The 25,092-nt window shown below is 36.4% G+C and overlaps 3 protein-coding genes across 4 annotated transcripts; 1 reads left to right on the forward strand and 2 right to left on the reverse strand.

Moving 5' to 3' along the window:
* Positions 1–8,580: 8,580 nt before the first annotated feature.
* Positions 8,581–10,348, forward strand: LOC114821937 (probable galacturonosyltransferase-like 4). Its single transcript, XM_029095450.2, has one exon. The coding sequence runs from the start codon at positions 8,968–8,970 to the stop codon at positions 10,018–10,020; it is 1,053 nt and encodes a 350-aa protein (XP_028951283.1). The 5' UTR covers positions 8,581–8,967; the 3' UTR covers positions 10,021–10,348.
* A 99-nt stretch (positions 10,349–10,447) lies between these two features.
* On the reverse strand, positions 10,448–14,976 carry LOC103403821 (AP-5 complex subunit mu). Its single transcript, XM_008342666.4, has 8 exons — positions 14,740–14,976; positions 14,174–14,320; positions 13,463–13,774; positions 12,739–13,031; positions 11,706–12,601; positions 11,292–11,348; positions 11,091–11,138; positions 10,448–10,781 (listed from the first exon to the last, which is right to left on the reverse strand). The coding sequence occupies exons 1-8, from the start codon at positions 14,805–14,807 to the stop codon at positions 10,710–10,712; spliced, it is 1,893 nt and encodes a 630-aa protein (XP_008340888.1). The 5' UTR covers positions 14,808–14,976; the 3' UTR covers positions 10,448–10,709.
* Positions 14,977–15,292: 316 nt separating this feature from the next.
* LOC103403822 (F-box/LRR-repeat protein 4-like) lies at positions 15,293–19,484 on the reverse strand. Of its 2 annotated transcripts, none has more exons than XM_029095449.2 (8): positions 19,110–19,484; positions 18,768–19,004; positions 17,989–18,395; positions 17,491–17,676; positions 16,900–17,092; positions 16,503–16,579; positions 16,219–16,354; positions 15,293–15,996 (listed from the first exon to the last, which is right to left on the reverse strand). In XM_029095449.2, exons 1-8 carry the CDS (start codon positions 19,374–19,376, stop codon positions 15,700–15,702), a joined length of 1,800 nt encoding a protein of 599 aa, XP_028951282.2. In that variant the 5' UTR covers positions 19,377–19,484; the 3' UTR covers positions 15,293–15,699. The 2 variants fall into 2 exon arrangements, with proteins under 2 accessions (XP_028951282.2, XP_008340892.3); XM_008342670.4 differs by having other exon boundaries at positions 16,204–16,354; positions 19,110–19,482.
* Positions 19,485–25,092: the final 5,608 nt, after the last annotated feature.

Below are 25,092 nucleotides of genomic sequence, written 5' to 3' on the forward strand. Positions count from 1 at the left end.
AACAGTGAGTTGTCTTTATCGCGAGCTGTTGACCGTAATATCGATAACTTATTTGTTGCAATCGTTAAGCAAGTGAACAAGTAGGCCTGTTTACATTGGCATTTTTATTTATTTATTGTTTGGGCTTGACCCAAAGGTACTACACACTTATCTTCAGAGTACGTGACTCAATGAGTGCATAGGTGAAAAATATTCTATGTTCAGTTTTAATTTTAGTACAATTATTTTAACTTTACGTTATTATATATATGTATTTTGACGTGATGTTATTATACATATATAAATATTTTCGACTTTATGCTTTTATAAAAAGTATTATATTATAGTATTGTACTAAAGGAGAAGGAAAAGATGAGTTTAGAGGCATGAGAGAGGAATCATTGCACTCCGATCACGTTGGAATGACATCTCTTTCATGCAACTGCTCTAACTTGATATCTTCTCTACATTTTTTTTTTGTTGTCTTTTCACTATTTTTGTATAACAAATGATTTCAAATTTCGGGGACGAAATTTTTTTAAGGTTGGTAGATTTTGACAACCCATCCCTAATTTTATGATTTTATAAATTTTAAAAGTGTGAATTGACCAAAATGCCCCTTGAGGTGAACGCGTAGGCGTAAGCGAAATTGAAACCGGAGTTACGGTTAAAATTTTACGGACTTACGATGTTCAAGGGCATTTTGGTAAATCTATAATTCTAGATAAATATCTTTATTATTTTAATAATTTTTGTAGGATTTTCTGCAGGGTGGGACCCACCCACATGGGTCTTCTATCCCTTTTGTCCCTGTGTCCTTCCTACCCACTATCCTAGTTATCTCTCTTATTTTTTTTTTCAAACTCTTTCTCTCTCACTAAGACTTTCTTCCTCTCTCATATTTCATTCCCCATTTCTCCCTCATTTCTATGTTTTTGTAAAGACCAACAAAGCACTACCACTTGCCATTCCAGCTAGATCCCGTATCATGGAACTAACACCGACGACAACCACGTGTTGCTCCCCATCTCAAACTCTCTAAAACTCTCTCATCTCAAACTCTCTCTACACTCCCTGTGCACAGTAACACCAAAGCACCACCACACGACTACTCCGGCAAGTTAGACCATCGAACCACCACTGCGCCTTGTCCTTCCTTATCTCTGTTAAGCTTAGACCTTGAACATCAAACCCAGGGGTGGAGCTTGCATTGCACAATGGCCATTGCCATGGTTCATCATCATCTCCGATGAGTTCTCGTCGATTCCGACCAAGGTAAGCCTCAACAACACTCTTTTTCCCTTCCTTTTCGATGTTTGTGGAAGATCTTAAGGTTTTAAACTTGTTTTGGTAGGGTTTAGTGACTGAAAAGACAAAATGAAGTTTTTCTGGTATTCTAAAATTTGAACCGTGGTCATCCAACCATTTTCGACCACTTTTTTTGCGAACTCCGACCATGACTTGACCTCAAATAGGTATAGATCTATTCCCTGCATTCCTAACTTTATTTAGGTTTTTGAATCATGGATTTTGGTTGAGAAATGAACTCATTTGGAGCTCTGAAAGTAAGGCCTGCAACCTGTAAAAGCTGCATGTTTCGTGAAAAAAACGCGTGGGCACGCGTGTGAAGCCATAGCGTGGTGGCGAATGGCTGCCAGTGTAGCCATCTTGTGGTAGCACGTGGCGACGCGTGGCAGAACCCGAGGTCCCTTCTTAGGTTTCTCGACATGCCGAATCTGAATCCGCCCTCTGTTTTCGAAATTCGACAATTTTAAAATAGTTCCTTTATTAGCCGTATTTTGTACGAAAAACTCGTTTATACGTTAGTACGTTATATATTTACGTTAATGGTTTCATTTCTAGGTGAAACGCATCGCAAAGATCTTCGAAACCCGTGAGGCAGGTTCGACCTGATGACATGATCTGTGAATGGGTCTTTTCTTTGATATATATACATATATTTATTTACTTTCCATATATACATCTAATAATGAATTTTCTCTACGACTATCGTAATTAAATTAACATTTATAGGAAATGACGTAACGGTGAGAATTAGGAAATCACTATAAATCTTATCGGATGCCTTAATTAAGTTTACGGCTATGAATACTATTATGTTGACTAGAATTATTGAATCACTGTGGCATGACTACATTTATGTTATTTGCTCATCGTTTGCAGCACCGGTGTTAGTACTCACCCAGGCTAGAGCCAGTCTTTCACGTGTATGTTCACATCACACCGTACGTTCACTTTGGATCCATTGTAGGTGCCAATCATGTCCTAGATTGCTATAGGAAATTATGACTCGTATGTGCTGCGCATAGCGCTAGTCTTCCTATGATTGTAGTACTAGAGCGTATATCATTGCTACACCCAGTCTTGTTCATGTTAGAATATCTCTGCATGAACTTGTGTGTCAGCATATGTCGATGAGCACTAGATATGATATGTTTATTTATGCAAGAATATGTGATTACAGACATCAGGTGTTTATTTACGAAAGTTTGTGACGTATTACATTTCTTGAGATATTGCTAGCTCTGGTAAGTATTTTAATACTATACGTAGTATGTATATTTTGGAAACTATACTTGTTTTACGGTGAGGGGTTATAATGTTTTCAAAAAGGTTTTTATAAAACTTTATTTTTAGGCCCACTCACCCTTGTTTTTCGCCCCTCCAGGTTTTAGTGGTTGAGCATTCATGTCGACAAGGATTCTTGGCAAATAATGGTATAGGTGGTTACCTTAGATGGTATGATTCTCATTCTACCTTACTGTATTTTACTTATACTCTGACATCACATGTGAAATGGGTTATTCCCGTTCACAATCACACTCTTATATTTAGGCACCCTTAGGTTTAAATTTATTCACCTTTTCCACATCATTACACTTTATGGCTTCGTCACCCTCCTGGTGACGGCCAGCACAGCTCGATTCGGAGTCCAGGTGGACATTTCGGATCAGGGTGTGTCAATTTTTTTGTTTTTCTATACTATGAATAGTATTTCCTAATATTTCAGTATTTTCTTGTAATTCTGCTGAATTAACTTCCAATAATATATTATTATAACACTTTTCACACAATATTGAATATGTATTATAATATTTATTTGCAACTAACATGCTACACTTATGACATTTTTATGGCCAACCTAAATTTATATATTTATACTCTTCTTCATGTTGTTCTTCTATGAATGCACACATATACTTTTCTAAATAACCATATGAACTACTTGAATCTTCTGAGTTTGAAACTATCATATTTTTACTTTTATACTGTAAATACTCTCATTATCACTTAAATAATCTAAACTATATATTGACTGAATATCTCCATCTTCTTCTAACTTAAGCAACTCCATCAAATGTATTTTTTCTCTCGGCTTTTTACCTAATTTTGGACATTTAGGTCTAATTTATCCAACTTCTCCACATACATAACATTTACAACTACTCTTATCTTTTGGTGCTTTATATTTTCTAATCCAATGTCTACCACTTCTTTTCCTAAATTGTTTTGGAATATATTTTCTCTTCCTAAATGTTCTTGAAGGTCTTATGCTAAAATTCTTATATTGTTTGTATGGTTTGTAAGACTTATATTTCTTTTTGTATATTTTCTTATACTTATTTTTCTTGTGATAGCCATTATGTTGTGGTAAATTTATATTTTTATAACTCATATAAAATTGTTTCCTAATTTATCTCTTAGCTTTTATTTGGCTACACTCTTGTCTAAATATGTCATATACATTTTGAATTCTAGGTCCTATTGCAATATCATTTTTCTTTGGATGCTTTTGCTATTCATTCCAAATCTTTTTACCTATTGGTCCTTTTATTTTTGTCATATAAGTATCTAATAAATTAATATTACTAATTATACATGTTCTTCCTAAATATTTAAAGAAATCTAATGTATACTCAGCTATATATTGTAAATCACAAATTCGTAATTGTTCTAAATTTCTAATTGCTCTTATTTGTTCATGTTCGCTTTTGTCATCTAACCTATTATGATCTAAAAATTCTTACTTTATTAAAGTAACAAAACCATCAATATTAAAATACGTTTTAGCTGCTCTAGAATTTGAATTTTCCATGATTGAAAATAATAAAAAATTAAACCATTTAAAGTATGCTCAAAATAATCTAACATATTTTGTGAATTACTAAAATCTAACATTAATGCTACATGTATGCAACATTTTTCCCATCTGTCAACTTATCTCCCAATCTTGTGGATCTACATTATCTAAGTTTAATATATTACTTGCTATATTAATTTGTTTTAATCCTCTTAAATATGAAATCCTATTTTTTTTCTAGATGGTTTCATCATACTTTCTTCAGTGTAATCTACTCCTGCTTATTCATTATATTGTTCATTTGTTTGTCTCAAAAATTGTTGATTAGTTCTACCTACATATTTTCTACTCCTAATGTACTACTTTCTTCTGTTGGATAACGTCTACTTTCAACTCTAATAAATTATTATATTCTTTTTATCCTAAAATATGTTCTGCTCCTATTTCTAAGATTAATTTTTTTCATCTCTTCATCTGAAATTCTATAAAGTCCTAATTCATATGTCTTATATTTTTCTAAGTATTGTTCTTCATCTAAATGATTGATATCATCTATAAGCTTATCTACAATATGATCAAAAAATTTCTCTACTAAATTAATATCTAAACTATCAAAATCCATATGAATATTTTCATTTTCAATTTCACTCTCATCATCTTCTATATTTTCTAATAGCTTATAATTACTAAATCTATTTGTTGCTTCACCTATACTAGTTTCATATATTTGTACTCTATTTGGTTGTCGATTTCTTGCTATTTGTAAATTAGGTAATATCCATTGAATTCCTTCTAAATAGCTATTATCTACGGGTTTTGCTTCTGTTATATTTACATGCTTACTACCAAATGTTTGAACTAAATTTTAAAATTCTAAATTAAACTTATGATTATATTTATCAGACACTTTACCAATATACATTAAGCTAATACACAAATTTTTATACTCTCATTTCATATTATAATTTTTTGTTCTTATACTTACTTTAATATATTTACTAAATTCATTTATTGTCATAACATAATTTGGCATACATCCTATAACTGCTAAGTTTGAACTTAAGTCGACTTCAGCTGTTGTTATTGCTGCTTGTTGGTGATTATCTCATCTATCATCATATATATATACTAGAACTTTTGTGCTGACTTGTACTCTAGTTAATCGTGCTATTCCAATTAAGATTGTTCCTATGTAAATCTGACTGAAATGTGATTTTCTCAAATGGGTAACTGCTTCTTTACTAAGTAAATTAAGTGTAACTTCTTTATCAATACAACTAACTTCATGTTGACTGATGCTACTTACAATTCTACTTCTATTTTTCAAATAAACCTAATTGATACAAATTATATTTATTTCTCTGTGTTCTCTCAAAACTATCTTCAGCTCCAACTACTTCTTTTTTATTTTCTCCTAAAGAGTTTTATTTTCTATTATCAAAATGATTTATCTTAGGTCTTCTAATATGATTATTTGTACTCAAAGTTAATTTTTTTTTATTTTTCTAACAAACATGGTGGAAGTGATGAAGATGCGTTATGTAAAACTTAATTTATTTCTGCTATTTGTTCTTCAACTTGATCTAATTTTTCAGCTATTAAAACTAATTGGATAATTAAATTATTTTGTCTAATAGGAATATTACTACTAGCTACTAGTGTTGAAAAATCTGTTAAACATATTGGTTCTTTATCTAACTTACTAATTTCTTTCAAAGCTTGGATTTATTTTCTAATAGTTCTATAATCAGTTATTAAACTAATAATCTGTCTATTTTATTATGCAACTTATTTACTTGTTTACTCAAATTTTTTTGTACTAATTGAATTTTTTGAACTTCTAATTTTAATTGCTCAACTATCTCTAGCGATCTAAGTTCTACATGCTTAGGCTTACTATCTATGAAGTCAATAATCTCTTTTATCTCTTTTTTGCTAGGAAACCTTTGAATATTTTTATTATTATCTTTTAACTGAGATGTAATATAATCTAAATTTTGTCTAATTGTTTTTGTGGAATTTTTCTGAAAATGTTATAACAACTAGTTTAACAAATGATTATGCTTATTATTTTCTAATTTTATATTTTCTGCTTGATTAATAATAAGATTTACAATACTATTGGTTGTGGATTTTCTTCACTATGTAAAATATGATTATGCTTTCTTAATGGAAAATAACGAACTAAACTATTTTGGTCTAAGTTTATTTTTCTTTTTTGTGGTTCGTTAATTTTTAAATTAAGATAATCTATCATAAACTACTGACACACCCCGTCCCGAAGGAGGGCATGTTGGCTGTCACGTGAGAGTGACGTAACCATTTACATAGTTCGGAAGCTTTAAAGATACAATTACTAAGATGTAACACCCGCGGGTGAATCCTACTTTTGTGAATTCTGTCAGAACACCGTTGGATTCCTCGTGGCCACCAAAGCTCTGCTATCTTGAACCTGGAGGGGCGCAAAACAAAGTTGAGTGGGTCAGTAAAACAAAGTTTTTCGAAAACCTTATCTCTTTTCAAATGTTCTAACCCCTTGCCGTAAAATCTGTAACTTTCCCAAGAATATAAAAATATAATTACTTTTCTCAAAACCAACTCAGAAATAGTGATATGTGAATTATATGACATGCCAAACTATATATATATATATATATCTCATCAAATCATATAAGTAACTCATGCCAGACAATATGTCAACTGGATCCAACTATAGTGGCCTGTACGGCTGAATCTATAGCTCATAATCAATCTCATCAATCTTATCTAGCCGGAGTCATCGCAAGTGACCTGTACGGTACTACACTGCACACAAGTTGGAACCCCTGAAAAGGTTTGTGCGACTAAATTGGGTGAAATATAGTTATGCTCATGCTATCCTCTCCTGATAGCTATGTGATAAATCGCTAGTCATCCCCGCACCATATGCTCACAATTGGATCCAATTTAGGTGCATGTCATATAGACCATTAGAGGTGGTTCCACCGTAGCACGATATTGTCCGCTTTGGGCTTACCATTCCCTCACGATTTTGTTTTTGGGAACTCACGAGCAACTTCCCAGTGGGTCACCCATCTTGAGAGTGCTCTGGCCTCATTCTCGCTTAACTACGGAGTTCCTACTGAACCCGGATGTGACAACTACAGTCTACATTTCTCTAAAGTTACAGCTAACTAGTTTTTAGAAACTCTCTTTCTTCTCTCAAGGTCTCTAAAGTTTGATCTGTTGCTCTTTTTGCTTATAAAACTCTATGCTACACTTCTATGTTATTATATTTGCTAATAAATGAATGGTGTTCATGATAACCAAGATAAAAGTTATGCTTCTTCAGAGTCTTACTAATTCTTTTGGATATATATATATATATATATATATATATATGCTAATATTCTCTTTATGCTAGTTATAGTTGGGTGTCTAGGATAATAAATACCTGGTGGTTGTGGTTGACAAGATCTACAAGGACAATAATATCTATTGTTCATACAAAATTAAACAAGTGTGTAATATCAGTTGTGTTAATGACTTCCATCCTCAATATACTTTACTATTATAATTATACTATTAAAATGTTAAACTTGGTTCTAATACCAAATTCGTAAAGCAAAGGCTTGGTTAAATAGTCAGATGGTCATTATAACAACTAGACGTAAAACCTTGCACATGGAACTTGACATATTTCAGCATGACGGTCACTTACAATGTAAGTATAAGGCCTTAACATCTGAACTTAGAGGTACCCTAGTTAATGTCCAGTTATTTGTATGTCAAGCATTCAACTAAGTTTAGCAGGTTAATAATATAACCACAATAGTGTTTTCCTATTTTAGACTAGAAGTTTAATTAAACAAATACACTAAAGAAAGAAAGATAACTTACTTAAGGCTTAGAGATGTCTTGAATATGTACACTTGAACTTTTATTGATATGTAAAATGTTTACAAAGAGAAGTGTTTACAAGAAAGAGTTTACAAAGGATGTTAGGAAGGCTTCGGATGCTTGAGTGTATGAAGATTGAAGTATGGTGTGAGTATGGTGTGTTTTTGCATGGGAGGAAATGCTCCTTTATATACAAATCAATTTCCTAAGCTACAGAACAACTTTTCAAAAAACAAACAACTATTTACAACTTTTTTGAATAGTAACTTTGCATTATTTCTGAAAACTGTCGGTGTCATTGTTTCTAAAAGTGGACTGTTATTTGTCTTCTTTTGCTTTTGTTTTGAACGGCATGTGAACTTGCTGAATGCATGTGGACTTCTTGCATGCCTTGTCTCTGGATCTCATGCCCATACTTTATTATCTTTTGCATTCAGTTGTTGTTTGAAGGTTTTCAAGGGCAACTTTGACATTTTTGAAATTATTTGTCCTTATGGTTAAATGAAAATTTTTGAAGGTGTTTTAGATAGTTTTTCATTTTTTTTTAATCAAAAGCTCGAACACTCTTATGGGTAGTAAAAATATAAACATAAGAATAATTTATGCGCACCATGTTTCACCTCTTGCATCTTTTTTATTTCATTCTAGCTATTAAGCTGAATAAATAAATACATCAAAGGCTAATATTAACAAAGGAAGTGCAGAAGGTGAAAAACAAGTATGCAAAACGTGAAATTGGGTATGCACCTGTACTTTTTGGGTTATTTTTTACATTTGTCAACACCTAACTAAGATCATCCAAATTTGCCACAAATAGAAAGAAAAAAAAAATGACCTCTTTCGACTTTTCGGCAACCCAAAATACTCGGAGATTTTCTCTCTCTACCAACTTCTCACATCCAAAAACCCCCAATTTCTAATATTTCAAATCGCTTCCGTTGCCTACGTCTTTAGAGACAACCTCCCAAAAGTCCCCAAAATAATAATACCAAAACACCTTTGACAGGATGGCCTTGTTGAGTACTCCAACCTCTCTCCCAATACTCCTTGGCCTCCTGTCCATCCTCCTCTTCCACCCCATCACCACCACTTCCGGCATTCGCCTAGGCTTTGTTCCCCGTCCCTCCCCTGACCTTCCCGTCTTCCGTGAAGCGCCTGCCTTCCGAAATGGCGAGCAATGTGGCTCCGAAAATGCGGATGGCATCCATGTTGCCATGACTCTAGATGCCAATTACATTCGCGGCACAATGGCTGCCGTATTCTCTTTGTTGCAACACTCGGCATGCCCGGCAAATCTCTACTTTCACTTCCTCTCCGCGCATACGACGCCCAAGTTCTTTTCCAGCATAAAGTCTACGTTCCCTTACTTAAACTTCAAGACGTATGCCTTTGATTCGGACCGGGTTCGCGGGAAGATATCAAAATCTATAAGACAAGCATTGGATCGGCCTATGAATTATGCTAGAATCTATCTTGCTGACATCCTTCCGAATGAGATGAGACGTGTTATATACTTGGACTCGGACCTCGTTGTGGTGGATGACATTGCCAAGCTATGGAGTGTGGACATGGAAGATATGGTGGTGGCTGCACCGGAATATTGCCGGGCAAATTTCACAGAGTATTTCACTAACGCATTTTGGTGTGACCAGGATTTGTCGAAGACGTTCCAAGGAAGAAACCCGTGTTATTTCAACACAGGAGTGATGGTGGTGGATGTGGATAAATGGAGGAAAGGAGGGTATACACAGAAGGTTGAGGAGTGGATGGCGTTGCAAAAGCGAAAGAGGCTATACCATTTGGGGTCTCTGCCGCCCTTTTTGCTGCTTTTGGCCGGAAACATCAAGGCTGTGGATCACCGGTGGAACCAGCATGGCTTAGGAGGTGACAACTTTGAAGGAAGGTGTAGGAGCCTCCACCCTGGTCCCATTAGTCTTTTGCACTGGAGCGGGAAGGGTAAGCCATGGTTGAGGTTGGACTCCCGGAAGCCATGCACGGTCGATCATCTCTGGGCACCATACGATCTCTACCATTCGTCGAGACACTTTCTGGAAGAATAAGAGAGAAGAAAGTTGAACCATGAAGAGAGAGCATGAAAGGAGATAAAATGCAGAGTCATGAACCATGCACATCATAACACAGTCCTTGAATGGAGTGTGTTCCGAGGAGGCAAACTTCGCGATGAGATCTCGGGTTCTCCGTGCCTTTGATGTCATTTTCGTCCGCTGGCTCGTGCGAAGAAGTTGGGGCCTGGATGGCAAAATTTTGTTGCCAAGAGCAGACCATCCAACTTGTAAATGGCCATTTGAAGGCTTCTTTGTATGGTTAGGAACCTGTAAATTCTTGTGTTTCAAGGAACAAATGTAAGGAATGACAATTTGTCGAAAACTAGCTTTCAAACCAATAATATTCATGTAATTAACAGCATATAAGCAAGGACGGGTAGATTGGCTTCTCTTCCAACACTAAATAAAATTACGAGTGATCTATTCAGAAACTTTAAAACGCCATTTCATAACAAATCAGACCATAAACTTGACATCCCTTCTTTTTAACACCATCTCTAGCAAAGAACAAAGGTTTACGCCCATTAATGCCAAAATAGGAGGTCCGAAATTTGAAAAATCCGTCCCCCCAGCACACATCGGACTTTAAAACACGGATCTGGTGTACTCGGATTACATAAAGAGAGCATTCTTGATCCCTGAATTTACATTTTATATTCCTGGGTTGCCATCCATATCCATCCCTATACTTTTGCTACAGCAACAGAAGGGCACCTACCCAACGTATTCCACAAAATATAATCCCCAGAAGTAACCTGTTTAACAAGTGAAAAGGAACCAAGGAGAATTGCTACTATTAGAAGAAACAAGAAACCAAGGAGAATTTTACTTTCACAGGTTATGAAACAATCATTGGTCCATCTGTAGCATTGCCATGACTACATATAATATACTTATGCTAGTTTATATATGATGAGCACAAGTCAAACAAGAAGATGCAAAAATGAACTGCTATGGACAGTGACGTCAGCAAACATTTTCTAACAATTTTTCAGCAGCATGCATTCTCAGAGTAATACAAGTATATCAAGCCTGAAGATAGGGAAGTCTGAGGAAAAACCCACCTGAGTAGAGAACTCCACTGGGGCTTTAACGGTTGGATAAATGCTTACCTGCGTGTAGAAGAAACAATTAAGAAAGCCAGCAAACAAAAAATACAAGTAAATATGAGCTAAATACAACAAGAATATTCCTCTTCTTGCCTATCCCTGGGTTTGTGTAACGAACCAGGCCATGACAGGAGAATTAAAGGAAGCAAAACTTACAGATTTTGGATCTGATGACATTCCAGACAATGAAGCCCCAACAATCTTGAACGACACCTGTAAACATGAGTCAGGAAACGCCATCTTCTGTTAAAGCTAGGTCTTCAATAAATGCTTAAACACTTTAAAGTACAAAGGTGTGCTTGACTGACACAGACAAAATATACACTTGACAAAATTTGTATTATCATTACTATTTTAGTATTCAATCCACATAGACACTGGCAAGAGTATAATAACAATAACGGAGAACAAAACCAATGAAACCAAATTTAAATCCGAATATTTGATCAATATAATGGAAGCCTTATCTCTAATTTGTAATTTCTAACAGACTTTTTTGGATAAGACATCACTCTCTGTTGCAAGAAATCCCAACTGATTTTGAGAAAAAAACAAAGACAAAGCAAGTACCTTGGCATAATTGTATGCATGCCAGCAAAATGGCTCCTCCAAATCAGCTGGATGAAGATCCTTGCTCATTTTTTCCGTTAGGAACTCATCTACATTTACCATATTATTATTGTTACCATCTGTCTCAATATCGCTGTCTTCATCAGCTATGCTTCCAAAGGCTGAACTAGAGGTAGGTGATTTTTGAGGTTTCCATGGTGCAAACTGAACTTTCCCAGGGAAAGTTGCCTCAATACTTTTGGTGAGGCCCCTCCCACCTGTGACAATCTTCCATTCCACAGAATGGTCTGTAGTGGAAACCATTCCAACCGATGGAGTGCCATCAAAAGATACAACCCTTCTTGTTGGAAAAGGCATAGTCACAGTACAAAACTCCATAGCAAGAGGAGACTTGTATCCATCCATTAGCCGTAATTTGAATAAGAAATCACCTTTGTCTTCGGAGACCATAGACAACTGGTAAAATCCTTTTATGGGTGGTCCAAGACCACAAACTGCTTGGTAACGCATTAGAACAAAATTACCTAACGGGGGTGAAAATATCACAGCTTGCTTATCAGCACCTTGTTCTGGAACTTGAACACAAGGATGAAATGATAAAACTTCAATGTGATCTGCATTCAACCCTATTAAGGGGAAGGTCACATCGGGCAATCCTTCTAATTCTGCTCGGCAATTTATTTGACCAGAAATTGATATACTATCTGGAATCTCGTCTCGATCATACAAAGCAGCTTGGACAGTCTCATGAACTGAGAACAGTATTCTCTGCCTTCCTTTGTATAGGTAAGGCTTCCAAGCAGGTTGCTTCAGATCTGCAGGAGGAAGATCTGACGAAGAAAAGCCATTAACCCTAATGGAAAGAATATTGGGGAAGCTCAAATCCAACGGTGTTCCTATATGTACAATCAGCAAGCACATAAGACACTAAACCAGCAACAGGTCATAGTAAAGGTGAACCACTAAATTGTCAATAGTGATAATGATAATAAAAAAAATCCAAGATGAGAAATACATAGTAAGAAGTACCAACCAAAGGGCATTGAACTACTTATGAAAGTTCGGAGAGCATCTTTATCTAAAGGCCTAGAACCAGTCTTGAGAGCATCTGATGTAACAGTTCCTGTTGCTGCAATGCCGGAAGGGGTTGAGGATGCAACTGGTGCAGCTACAGGTTTCGCCCTTGAGGAGATGCTTGATATTCCTATGCTGCCAGTTAGTGAGTCTAACAATCCTCCGACAGATGGGGATGCACTTACGACCACTTCAGGTTCCGCCACATCACCAATTATTATGTCACCAATAGCATGTGCCACCATAAAAGCACTAGGGGATAACAAAAAAGAAAAATAACTGCTTAATGTTTTTAAAGAAAGTCGCACGTTCCATTTACACAGTTGATTCAATATATACTTTAGAGTTCATATAAACATGCAATGCCAGCCCCTTGTAAATGTAATGGAGGAAAGGGAAACGTTGTAAAAAAACAGGAAAGGAAAAAAATTGGAATCAGTGCATCCCATCAATAGAAAGCAAAACGGAATGTGCAAGGTTTTAAATTTACACAAACATCCGGGACACACTAATCTCATTTATGCATTTTTAATCTAATTTATGTGCCCTTCACGAGTTTAATTGAGGCACTGCTCATATGCCAATTTAAAAATTGATTTAAAAATACGGAGAGGAATGACAAAACAACTATGGTTTCTCGTATGATATTCTTCCTGAACGATATTGAAAGTAACTTACCATACCCTGTGATGGACGGAAGATCAAGCAGAATGGTAGATATACTGTCCTCCACTCCAACAGCATTGCCACAATCAGATCTATTACATAACTTTACAAATGCCTTTAAATGCCTGGGCTCCACCATAGGCAATACAAGGATGCAATAATGGCCCTTTGTGTGCAAGATTAAAGGCCAGAGCAGATTATCGTCCCCTCCCTCTTCATTGCTAATGTAAATTCCTATGATATGACGTGTGATTGGATCATCAACCCAAGAATCTGAGCCTTCAGCTGACTGACTTACGCGTACCCCAAACCCACGAAGAGACCCCTCCCTACATGCATAAAAAGCAAATTCTAGTAACATTGACAAATAAAAAACATAGTAATAAAGTTACCATGATCTACAGAAGGAGGGATACAACAATTATAATGAGAAAATCACTTGTAATAACATAATACAAGAAACCCATAAAACCCAAACAAGCGCGAGAGTGAGAGTGAGGTAACAGAGAAAAACTACATACTAGATGTAAGTCACAAAACTAACATGTTCAAACAAACGAAGACGTTTTAGCACATTAGTTGTGATTCAATCAACCAGGCTAATAAAATCTGATAGTTCAAGATGTACAATTTTAGCAAAATACATATTCACATGATTTTTATAGAAACAGCCCAAGAAAAAGAAACAAGAGAAAAAGGTGACAAAGCAGAAATGAATCTCAACTGACCTTCTTTTTCTATCTACAAATGCGGCGGCTAACTCTGAATCACTAGGAAGTAAAGGAAAGACACTCGAATTAAGACCACCCTCGGCCGAAATCTCGTTTTCACTCTTGCAAACCCCCCTCCACCGCTTCTCTACCACTGGAAACCTCCTGAGTAGTAAAAATCACAAAACAAAACCAAATTCAGCAAAACTCAGATTTTATAAATCCCTGTTTGGCTGCCAAGAAACACAACCATAGATCCCAGTTATCAATCATAGCTTCCGTACACCAATACACAAACTCCTCTAACAAATTAGTTAGCTTTACTCAATCAAATTAATAATTTTTGTAAAAAAAAAACAAAAAAAACAACAACAGCAACAACAATTTGTATGTTGCTGAATTTTCCTCAGGAGCAAATTAGGGCGTAGGATTTCAAAACCCCCAATATCTAGGGTTACCAAATTCGAATCGAACTTGGAATTTTGAAGCAGAATTGTATCTAAGATTAGCTCGTTGTGGTTGTGCAATATAATAGATGGATAGATATGGAGAGAGGGTAGCGTGAGAATGTGTTCGGAGAGGACCTGGAGAAAACGACGGCGTCGAGACTGTTGAGGATCCAGATGGCTCTGATGCTGCAACCTCCGGTCATGGCTTCTCTCAGCAACTGATTATCCGTCAGAAGACAGCGTCACACACCTCTGCGGGTTCCGGAAATGTTAAATCTTCGACTCACTGTTTTAAATTCCGTCACTACGCCGTCGTTTCAATCTAGTTATTCTGTTTCATTTTTCTCTTGGGGAAGCAACAAGGGAAGTGATGGGGAAAGGTCCTATTCTCATATTCAATTTTACTTCTCACGCACCAGCATTTGAATAGTATTATCTTAAAAAAATACTGAATTACAACTTCATATTTTTTGCTAGGTGGATCCATTTTTGCGTGACAAGATTGTAATTGCACTTCAAAAGCTTATATGCGATGAGGAATATTCTTAACCACTAAAACTACAAGTCCATGAAATTGCCCCCATAGTTTTAGCTCAAACGAGACAGAAGTTTAAGATTTTAGGTTAGAGTCTCGATGTTGTAAGAAACTGTGCAACAATGAAAATACTGGAGAAAATTGGCCAGATAGTTACACCATCAGAACATTACTTCTTTTATTTCTTTCTCCAACACTCGGAATAGGAATACTACTATTATTACAAAAGACATTACAAACATTTATTGCTAATATTACAGTACGGCCACAAAAAATAAACAACAAAAAAGTTATAAAAAAAAATAAGCAAAAGATCTTGGGCATGCTTACATAACTGGTTCTTACATGCGATGGGTTCACCACCACATGGCGTTCCAATCCGCTATGACAACGTGCCATAACTTACACATGTCATTGTTCTATTAGAATGAAATGTCAGTGGCGGTGAACCCATTTCATGTAAGTCCTAAGAGAGGATTTGGCTCCAGATGTTGTCTTCTATATATTGCTGTCCTGAATTCAGCAAGCTCAGGGTATGTACATAAAGCGGATCGCGGACATTACAGATCCACGCAAAGATAGGAAATGACAGAGGCTGCCCTCCGTTTGGTTCTTGGGCTAACCTTACACTTCTCAACCAGGACCTTCTTTATGTAGGGGCAACTCGAGACCACCATGGCTACTCCGTCAGAAGTTATGCCCGGGCAATAAACCATGTGGCAGGATGTAAGCATTGTGCAATTTTTAACAAGATGGTTTATACCAACATCTGTTACTTGACGGCAATGTGACAGTACAATGTCCTTCAGGTTTGGACAGCCTTCTCCGAGTTCAGCCATTGCCATGTCCCCCAAATTCTTTTGAAAACGAAAATCATGTTAGGTTGAACACAGATTGGAAAAACGCAATCATGTTAGGTTGTGTGTGAATCAATATGAACATGAAAACTTCCACTGTTTCTTCAAATGTAACAAGGATGCTTCCTGTGCTTCAGATATAAGTCACAAGATACATGTGTTTGTGGGGGGTGAGAAGAGAGTGCAAGAGAGGGAGAGAGAACACACTTGAAGAATGCTCACATCTAGATAACTAATTTGCGGGCAACTTCTTGCAATGGCTATCAATCCAGCATCACCAATTTGGTGGCATCCACTGACATTCAGATATTGTAGGGAGCTACACTGAGCAACAGCAATAAGGGCCTGGTCCCCAACTCTAGTAGTAAAAGGTAAGATTAGGAGATGACCCGTGTGATATACAACGTCACAGACATAATGTAGTTAAGATTAGGAGATGACCCATGGGATATACAACGTTAAAGACATAATGTTGATTCTGATCCACAAAACAATGAAAAAGTTACCTATAACAAAACTGGAGGCTAAGGTCTGTGAGTGACCTACAATAGTCTCCAACTGCTACAACTCCTTTGTTTCCAATCTATACCAGAAGGCAACAGATGTTATCCAAATAAGTAACGAATAAAGAATTTTTGACAGAAGCGATATACAAATGAATCTTTTAACTTAAAAGAACACATTTATTGTTGAAGATAACATCTCAATAAAGGGTATACGACTCAAATACAGAACCAAGCATTGCATTTCCTTGTTCCTGCATATTGTTCCGTTCTTCCAAACAAAAGGAAATATTGGATAACAGAAAAAAAAAAAATCAAAATTAACTATATTCATATTCTGTAAACAGTAAATGAAGAATAAAAAAGGTGGTGATTAAGACTTTGTTAAGTTTGAGAGAACCTCAAAACATCGACTAATGTGAAGTTTCTTCAAATTTCTACAGCCTTTAGCTATATTGCAAATGTCTTCATCTCCAATACTTGAGCAATCTTCCAGACGAAGAGATTGCAGGAACTGACAGCCTCGTCCAACCTCACTAAGTGCAAAGTTGCCTATCCTTTGGCAATACAATAATGCTAACTCAGTAAGACGCCTGCACATATTCAAATTCTTTGGATTAACTTACCATCAACAGACAAATGAATAAATAACAAGAATGTAACATCAACTAGGTATTACCATAGGCATGCAAGAAATTATGTTAAAGAACACAAACATCAAATCCGCCAACTGAGCTGAAGTAAACAGTTCCAAGGATACAACTTCTGAATGTCCATAAGTTTCCACCTACGGGCAAAACTGACTGCTAAACATCCATGCTAATTGTATCCTATAACCCATTCAAAGAAAAATACTAGTGAAAGCATGTAGCTCAATGGAATTTTCCCACAGCTTAGCAGCATCAATAAGCTAAACATGAGAACCACTCAAACCATCCATATAATTACCATCTAAATTACCAATTCAAGTTAAACAGAGAGAGGAACATACGGGCAAGATTTTCCAATGGATTCCAGACCCAATGTTCCAATATTGTGACAACCATTCACTTCAAGATGTGTAAGTTCCTTGCAGCCAGTTGCAATTGATTCCAAAGCATTGTCACCCAGAAAGAAACAGTCACTAACAATAAGATTTTTTAACTTCTTACATCCTTTTCCAATAGCCCGTAAACCTCTGAAATGTAGCAGACATGAAAACAAAGAGCGAGTCATTTAACTGTATGAGCTGAATTAATAAAATGAAACAGACAAGCTCAAACCTTCATCATTTTTCAGTAATCTTAAAAAATGATGTGTGCAGGCACAATCTGAACTTGAGAAACTGTAGCGCTTCATTCCATAAAGAAGTTTCTTATTGGAAAGCCGCAATAAGAAACTACTAGGGAACAAAGAGAAGATAAAGAATTATGTTTAATTTTTTAATATGTAAGTCCTATTACATTCATGTAATAAATGAAGAGCCAAATTAGGAAAAATGAGTACTGACTTATCAGTAAATTTCTGGAAGCTATATAGAGCCAACACCTCCAGCAACAAACAAGAAGTTCCAACAGCAGTCAAAGCCTCATCTGTGACATTAATACATTGTAGTTTCAAAGATTTCAAAGCAGGACATCCTTGGGCCACAAAAACCACCCCTTTGTTGTGTATGAACTCTGCATCCAAAGACAAGTTTTCAAGAGACTTGCAGTGTACCCCCACTGCTTCCATTGCAGCATCAGTTATCTTTGCACAGGCAGCGATACCAAGAGACTTTAATGAATTCCCAACACCAAGGGCTAATTCAACCACACATACGTCAGTCAATCCCTCACAAAACCGCAAATTCAAATCTTCAAGCTGCTTGCAACACTTTCCCACGGCAGCTAGTCCCTGATCTCCAACATAGCAACCCTTCATAAACAGAAAATTAAGGTTAGCTGGTGCGCCATGTCGTGTACTTAACATGTATATCAAATAGCAAATATCAATACGATTTTAAAATTATCGGGAACAATTATTGGCACCCCAAAAACTTCATCGGACACTGATACAGGTGCATTTTCTCTCCTATGTTTTTACAAGAAGTACAAACATTTTTTGAATGCTTACGGTAAAGAATGCACCTTTAATGAAAGCAAGATTGCAAGACAGTACCCAAAAGAAACCCATGTAGGAATGTACTCATAATTTCCAATTAAAGGAATTGCAGCCTTCAAGCATTTAAATTGAACTCTAACAAAGCAATAACAAAAGAGATTAAAGGTCAATTAAGCAAAAATTCACCTGCAAATCCAATGATTTCAACAATTTACACTTATCAGCGAGCGAAGTTAGCCCGATACTGGAGACACTGGAGCACCAGATTAAGCTCAACTTTTCGAGCTTGGGGAATCCGTCGCCGATAGCAGTCATACCAGCGTCCGATAAGCTGTTCGAATCAAGCACGCCGTCATCGGACCCATTGGCAGAATGCAGCCTCACCGACGAAACCGCCGCAATGTCGGTCGCGCGCCTCCTCCCCTTCAAAAACACAATCAAAATCATTTAGGCCCTTTTTGTTTTAACGGATTAGAATAAGTCGATTTGTATCGAATTGGGGATCGATCGAATCGACTGAGTGATTACGGGGGGAGTAGGGAACGAAATGCTGAGGCGCTCGTCAATGTGAACGGTGCGGACGTTGCGGAAGCGGCGGGCGAGGAGGTCGACGACAAAGTCGGGGCTGCCGGTGGCGCAGATGCGGAGGGTTGTGCGGCTGAGGCGCTCGAGGGAGAGCCAGCGCTTGCAGACGAGAGAGCAGGCGTCGCGGCTGGGCTTGGAGTCGAGCAGCCGGAAGACCTCGACGATCAGCTCGTCGGGGAGACACGCGTTGATCCGATCGTTGCCTCGCATCGCGTCGAGATTCGAGATTCCTGAGCTCAGCTATGTGGGGGATCGAACTGGACGAATGAATGCGTGCGTTTTCAGTGTTTTTTTGGAGGGAATGAGCTCATCATGAAGGTGGCGGCGGCGGCGGTTAATATGCGAGGTGGTTTGACGACAATGCCCCTGCCAGGATTCCAAGGCAACGTTTTGTACTTTCTACTTTTGTTTTGGTCCATTTTCCAACTCTCCTCTTTAACCTCCACCTGAAACATGCTTTGCTTTCCTTTTGATTGAGTGCCATGTCAGTTTCGTTTTTGTATAAGTATTTCAGTTTTTTTCTCGAAAAAAAATTATTTCAGTTTTAAGTTTTTTTTTTTATGGATTTTTATTTTAAAAAATAAAAACTCAAATCAAGTTAAATTTCATATCTTTTAACGTTTCTTTTAAAAATGAAAATGAAAATACTTAGAACTTATGACAAAACGATTAGTAAATATTCTCAGTGTAAATTACTAAATGGTTTGTGTTATCATTCATTAATAAATTAATAGGTTTTTACAAATTTATGTTTTAAAAAAGTGGTAATTTCAAACACGACATGAGAGAATGACTTGTTAACACGATTACATAAAATTTGAAAAGGAAATTTTAATCCTTTGTGCACAAGAATTGAAATCTAGACGCAGCTAGAGCAATAATCAAAGGGATCATGCACATTAGTAGAATTAGGATTCGAACCTTGGGGTCGTATTATATACAAGTTTTTTAGGTAAAGCAGAAGCGCAGAGCGTGCAAATTTTTTTTTATTTATTCACAGAGGTATTTTGTCGAACACTTAATGAGCTTGCCATTAGCTAAACCATGTTGTGCACATATCAATAAATATCGATATATGTCAAATCAATATGATGAGTAATATAGAAAAAATTTGTAGAGTGATGTCGACGCAACCTATCGAGATATGTCTAGTAAGCATTACATCAAACACTTGATAGGCACAAACGTAATGTGACAACCCGTCCCAAATTTTATTATTTTATAAATTTTAAAAGCGTGATTTTATGATAATGTCCTAGAGGTGAATGGTTTTTTTTTTTTACTTTCATTTACCTACGTATAGTGAGACGTATGGAATTCTTTTAGCGTATTCCTTAAGCACTCGACAATATAGGCTCGTAGACGCAAGCAGAAGAAGATTTGGAGTTACAGTTAAAGTTCTACGGAACTCTAACCCGAGAAGTACTTTTATTTTGGTTACGATTTATATTTTTATATGTATATAATTATTAGTATTATTAATTTATTAATTATTGGGAGAATATGAGAAAGGGAGAGAAGAGATGTCGGGGAGGAAGAATAGAGGGAATAGGATTGAGCAAAACTGCCCAATCTGGAAGAAGGAAGAAATGGCGAATCAGGAGAAGAAAGAAGAAGAGGATGGCCAACCAGAAAATGGGAAGGAGGGAAAGGAGGGAGAAGGAAAAGAAGGGAACCGCCGGGTCTTCTTCTTGACCCGCACGACTCGGCCAAGCTCCAAGGCTGAATTCACCTATTTCTCGGCCACTTTCCGATGAATTGTCTCGAACCACCACCTAGAAACAACTTCCTAGCCTTCCCTCTTCCATTTCCATTCAAAATTAGAAGGAATTTGGTGGTAATTTATTCAAAAACCGAAGGTGGGTGCCGTCAGGAACATTGCTCAAAATCCACCACTTGTGAAACGTTTTCCTTCAATTACCACTACCATTAGACTTCCTTAGAACCCAGGAACAAAGCCCAAGCAGTGGTGGAGGCGTTGGAACAAGTTTGGAGGTCGAATCGAAGCACACCAAATTCTAGGGTCCGCACGAATTTTGGTGAAATTGAAGTGTTTCCAAGCCAAATTGGCCTTGGTCACAAGTATGAAAGTTGTTCTACTCATTGAGATCTTCAAATATGAAATTTTTGGTAATTTTTAGAAATAGTTGAATTTTCCGGTGAGCCGAGGCGGCCGACCGCCACCTGCGGCGGCTGGTGCGGCGGAGCGTGGCCTGAGGGCCACCAATGCTATTTTTAGACTATATGTGATGCCTTAAATTCAGTTTTGAGAAGTCAATGACGTAGATTGATCATTAGAGCCAAAATTCTCTAAGATACGTTAATAGGCCATTATATGAATCGACGATCCGATCATTGGATCGTCATCAAAATTTGATAGATTATTATTCATAATATTTGAGGAATATAGGAACTTACGGATTGGGAATCTGACATATGGATCTCCTCGAATTGGATTTGTAAGTTCAGAAAATAAAATGATGACCGCCACTTGGTTTTGGCAATTGGTGGAGATCCGACCGTTGGATCGTTCTGAAACTTTAGTATGTTATTCTAGAAGCATAATGTGGATCCTTGGAAGTTACGGATTAGAGATCTGATTTGTGGATCTTTTGGACCGAATTGCGTAGACTTGAGTGCGATGTAAGTTATGTATTATATCAACGAGAATTCTGAGATATGGTTTGATAATTGGTCACAGGCGCCGATCGTTTATGATGCCTCGATGTTCGTGCTAGGAAGTTGTAGCGCGGACTCCAGGTGAGTGGATTTTTCCTTGCTCATCATATGTTTCATGATTGATAATTCTATAAATGCTTTTAAATAAAACTGAGAAACTTATGCCATGACATATATATATATATATATATATATATATATATATATGTATATATATAATTATAAGTTATAAAATACTATGAGATGGTTGAGTTAGATTTCATCGTGATTTATCCATGTGCGTATTAATATAAATGATTGTGAACTACGAATGGCTTGATCTCTGTTTAGGGTACGTAGGCAATCTAATGAGACGTTAGATGCAGCCATATAAGAAATGAAATTAAATAATCGAGACCATAGCTTTGTTTAAGGAACTGAACAATGTGTGTGGGCTTTTGGTTTTAGGTATATATATATACGCTTGATGTTTCCCAGAAAATACAATTAAAGGATTTATGCTTTAAAAATGCTATGCCTATTGAATAATGCTTAATCGATGAGTTGAATTGTTTGCATATATATATAATTGTGGTGCTGTGAACGTTATGAAGTGCAAAGGTGAATGCAGGACACTCGGGTAAGTTCAGGTAAGTTCAGGTAAGTTTAGGTAAACTCAAGCAAGTATAGGGTATTAGTTTGACTGATGAGATGTGTGATGAGATATTAATATGTCGTATAGGTCACTAGAGGTGACTCCGACTATTATATGCTAGCCATGATTGATGAGATATGTGATGAGATATAAATATGTCGTATAGGTCACTAGAGGTGACTCCAACTATTATATGCTAGCCATGATTGATGAGATATGTGATGAGATATGAATATGTCGTATAGGTCGCTAGAGGTGACTCCGACTTACACGCTAGTATATATAATGAATATATGTGGTGAATACGTGATGGGCCAGTAGACGTGATGGATATGCGATAAGTTAACATACGATTATAAATATATGAAGCATGACTTGAATCAATATACGTATATAAAGATGTATATTTTATATTCTAAGTCTGGACATTATACAGGTGTTATAGCGAGTGAATACATGTTTCATATGTTCTCTATTAGTATTTACAGGGCCACTCACCCTTATCTTGTCTTCACCATCCATGTATTATTAGCTGAGTTTTATCATCACAAAGACTTGCGGCGATTCTTAGTATCGGAGACTATTTTGAGGTTACGATTCTTACATCACTTTTCTGTACTTGCTTATGCTCTAACATCACGTGTGAATTGGGTTCATTCCCGCTCACCAGTGCACTCTAGTAATTAGGCACTTTTAGGTTTAAATTCATTCACAATTTTCCACAACATCACACTTTATGGCTTCGTCACCTTCCAGGTGTTGGCCATCACAGCTTGATTCAAAGTCCTAGTAGACATTCCGGGTCGGGGTGTGTCACATAACTCGTACCAAATTTTTTGAGGATCCTCAAAAAACCTTCACATATATATTGTTCCAAACTTCGGGTAATCATGGGATCACCTTGGTCCCACTATCCATCTACCATCTGTCATGTATTGATGAGGGAGAATGACAATCAAACATTATTCCATGTTTTGACCAAAAAGAGAATATTCTTCAGTCCACTCGAGTATTTGTACTTTAACCTCCGAAAGTGATGTTAAGGGCCTATTAGAGAGTGATTATAAAGACATTGTAATTGCTTTGAATGAGAAGTCACGATGTTCTCTTACACTCCTAAACAAGCCCGTATAGTCTACAAAAATGAGTTATATTCCATAATTTATCTTCAACTTTTTTATTTATCTTCAACTTCTTAATTCTCAGGTGTGTTTGAATTCACACATAATTATCAATTTAGATTTTATTTTCTGGTAACATAAAGTTTAGGGGAAGATTGACTACTCTCACCACCAGCGTCAAGGCATAACCACAACCTCAAGCCGAAATAACTTACACGTAGCACCTAACTGCTAGTTGCAACAGATATAAATTTACATAGGAATTTACAAATCACGCACCAATGAGAACTGCTGACAGCAAAGATCAATTTTAGATTAGAGGTTAACCACAAGCACACCCTTACCAACTGAATCAACTATCGTTGGCATTGCCAATTTAGATTTAGAAAACAATGAATTTTAGATATTTGTCCCATTAAGACATTATTCAATCATGAGATAAGTAAGAAATGTCAACTTCCTATTTATCATGGTTAATTAGAATTAAATTATTTAAAATTAGAAATTAATTATACTAGGTAGTTTTTATTTTTGTTTTTCCTTCTTTTTCTTGTTATGATAAAGTAGGTAGATATTATTTCACTTTTATGATTTTAGATGTGTGTATTCAATTAGGAATTTAAGAGATTTTAATCGATTTATAAATTTATGGATTTTTATGGAGTTTAACTGATTTGTAGAGATTCCATGTAAAATTTTGATTCAATTCCCTCAAAATCTGATAAGGAGAGGTGAGATTTGTCGATGCTTAAAATACACTACAAAATCTCTTCAATTCTCTCTAATTCCCCAACTTTTTCAAATTCTTTAAATTCAAATTCTAATTGAATACATCTGGAATGTTATAATTTTTTTTAAAAATTCTAATTGAATATGACACACCCAGACCTAGATCGATGCATGCTGGCCGTCACGTGAGGGTGACGTAGCCATATGCACAGTGCGGAAGCAATAATGATATACAGAAATGCGAATAAATAAAAACCAAACCAACTAGAGCACTAGATAAGGTAAGGTGCAAGACGAGAATAAGTGTGACTACACATAGCCAGAGCATAAGTAGCCTAAGTGCAGTTCAGCATGACGAATACTAAACATACAGTACCAAAGATGGTCCTACACTAGTGATAATCTGTCAGAGCTGCCGTGAATACCTCATGAGCCACCAACAAGCACTCTTACCTAAAACCTGAAAGGGCACAAAACAGAAAGTGTGAGTGGGCAAAAACAAAGCTTTTCAAAACCATTTCATTTATCAAAAGTTCTAACCCCTAGCCATAAAACCTGTATAATTTCCCAGAAAATAGAATATATAGACATATCTCAAAACTATAATCAGAATAGCGAAAATCATAGTATACCATGCCATATATCTCAAAGTAACAAAATAAGTAACTCAGGTGAAATAATCTCATGAAATATAACATATCAGCCGGATCCACCTAAAGTGGCTTGTACGGCTGAATCTATAGCTCAATAAGTATGCATGCAC

Source organism: Malus domestica, chromosome 16, assembly GCF_042453785.1.
Source record: "Malus domestica chromosome 16, GDT2T_hap1".
NCBI lineage: Eukaryota > Viridiplantae > Streptophyta > Magnoliopsida > Rosales > Rosaceae > Malus > Malus domestica.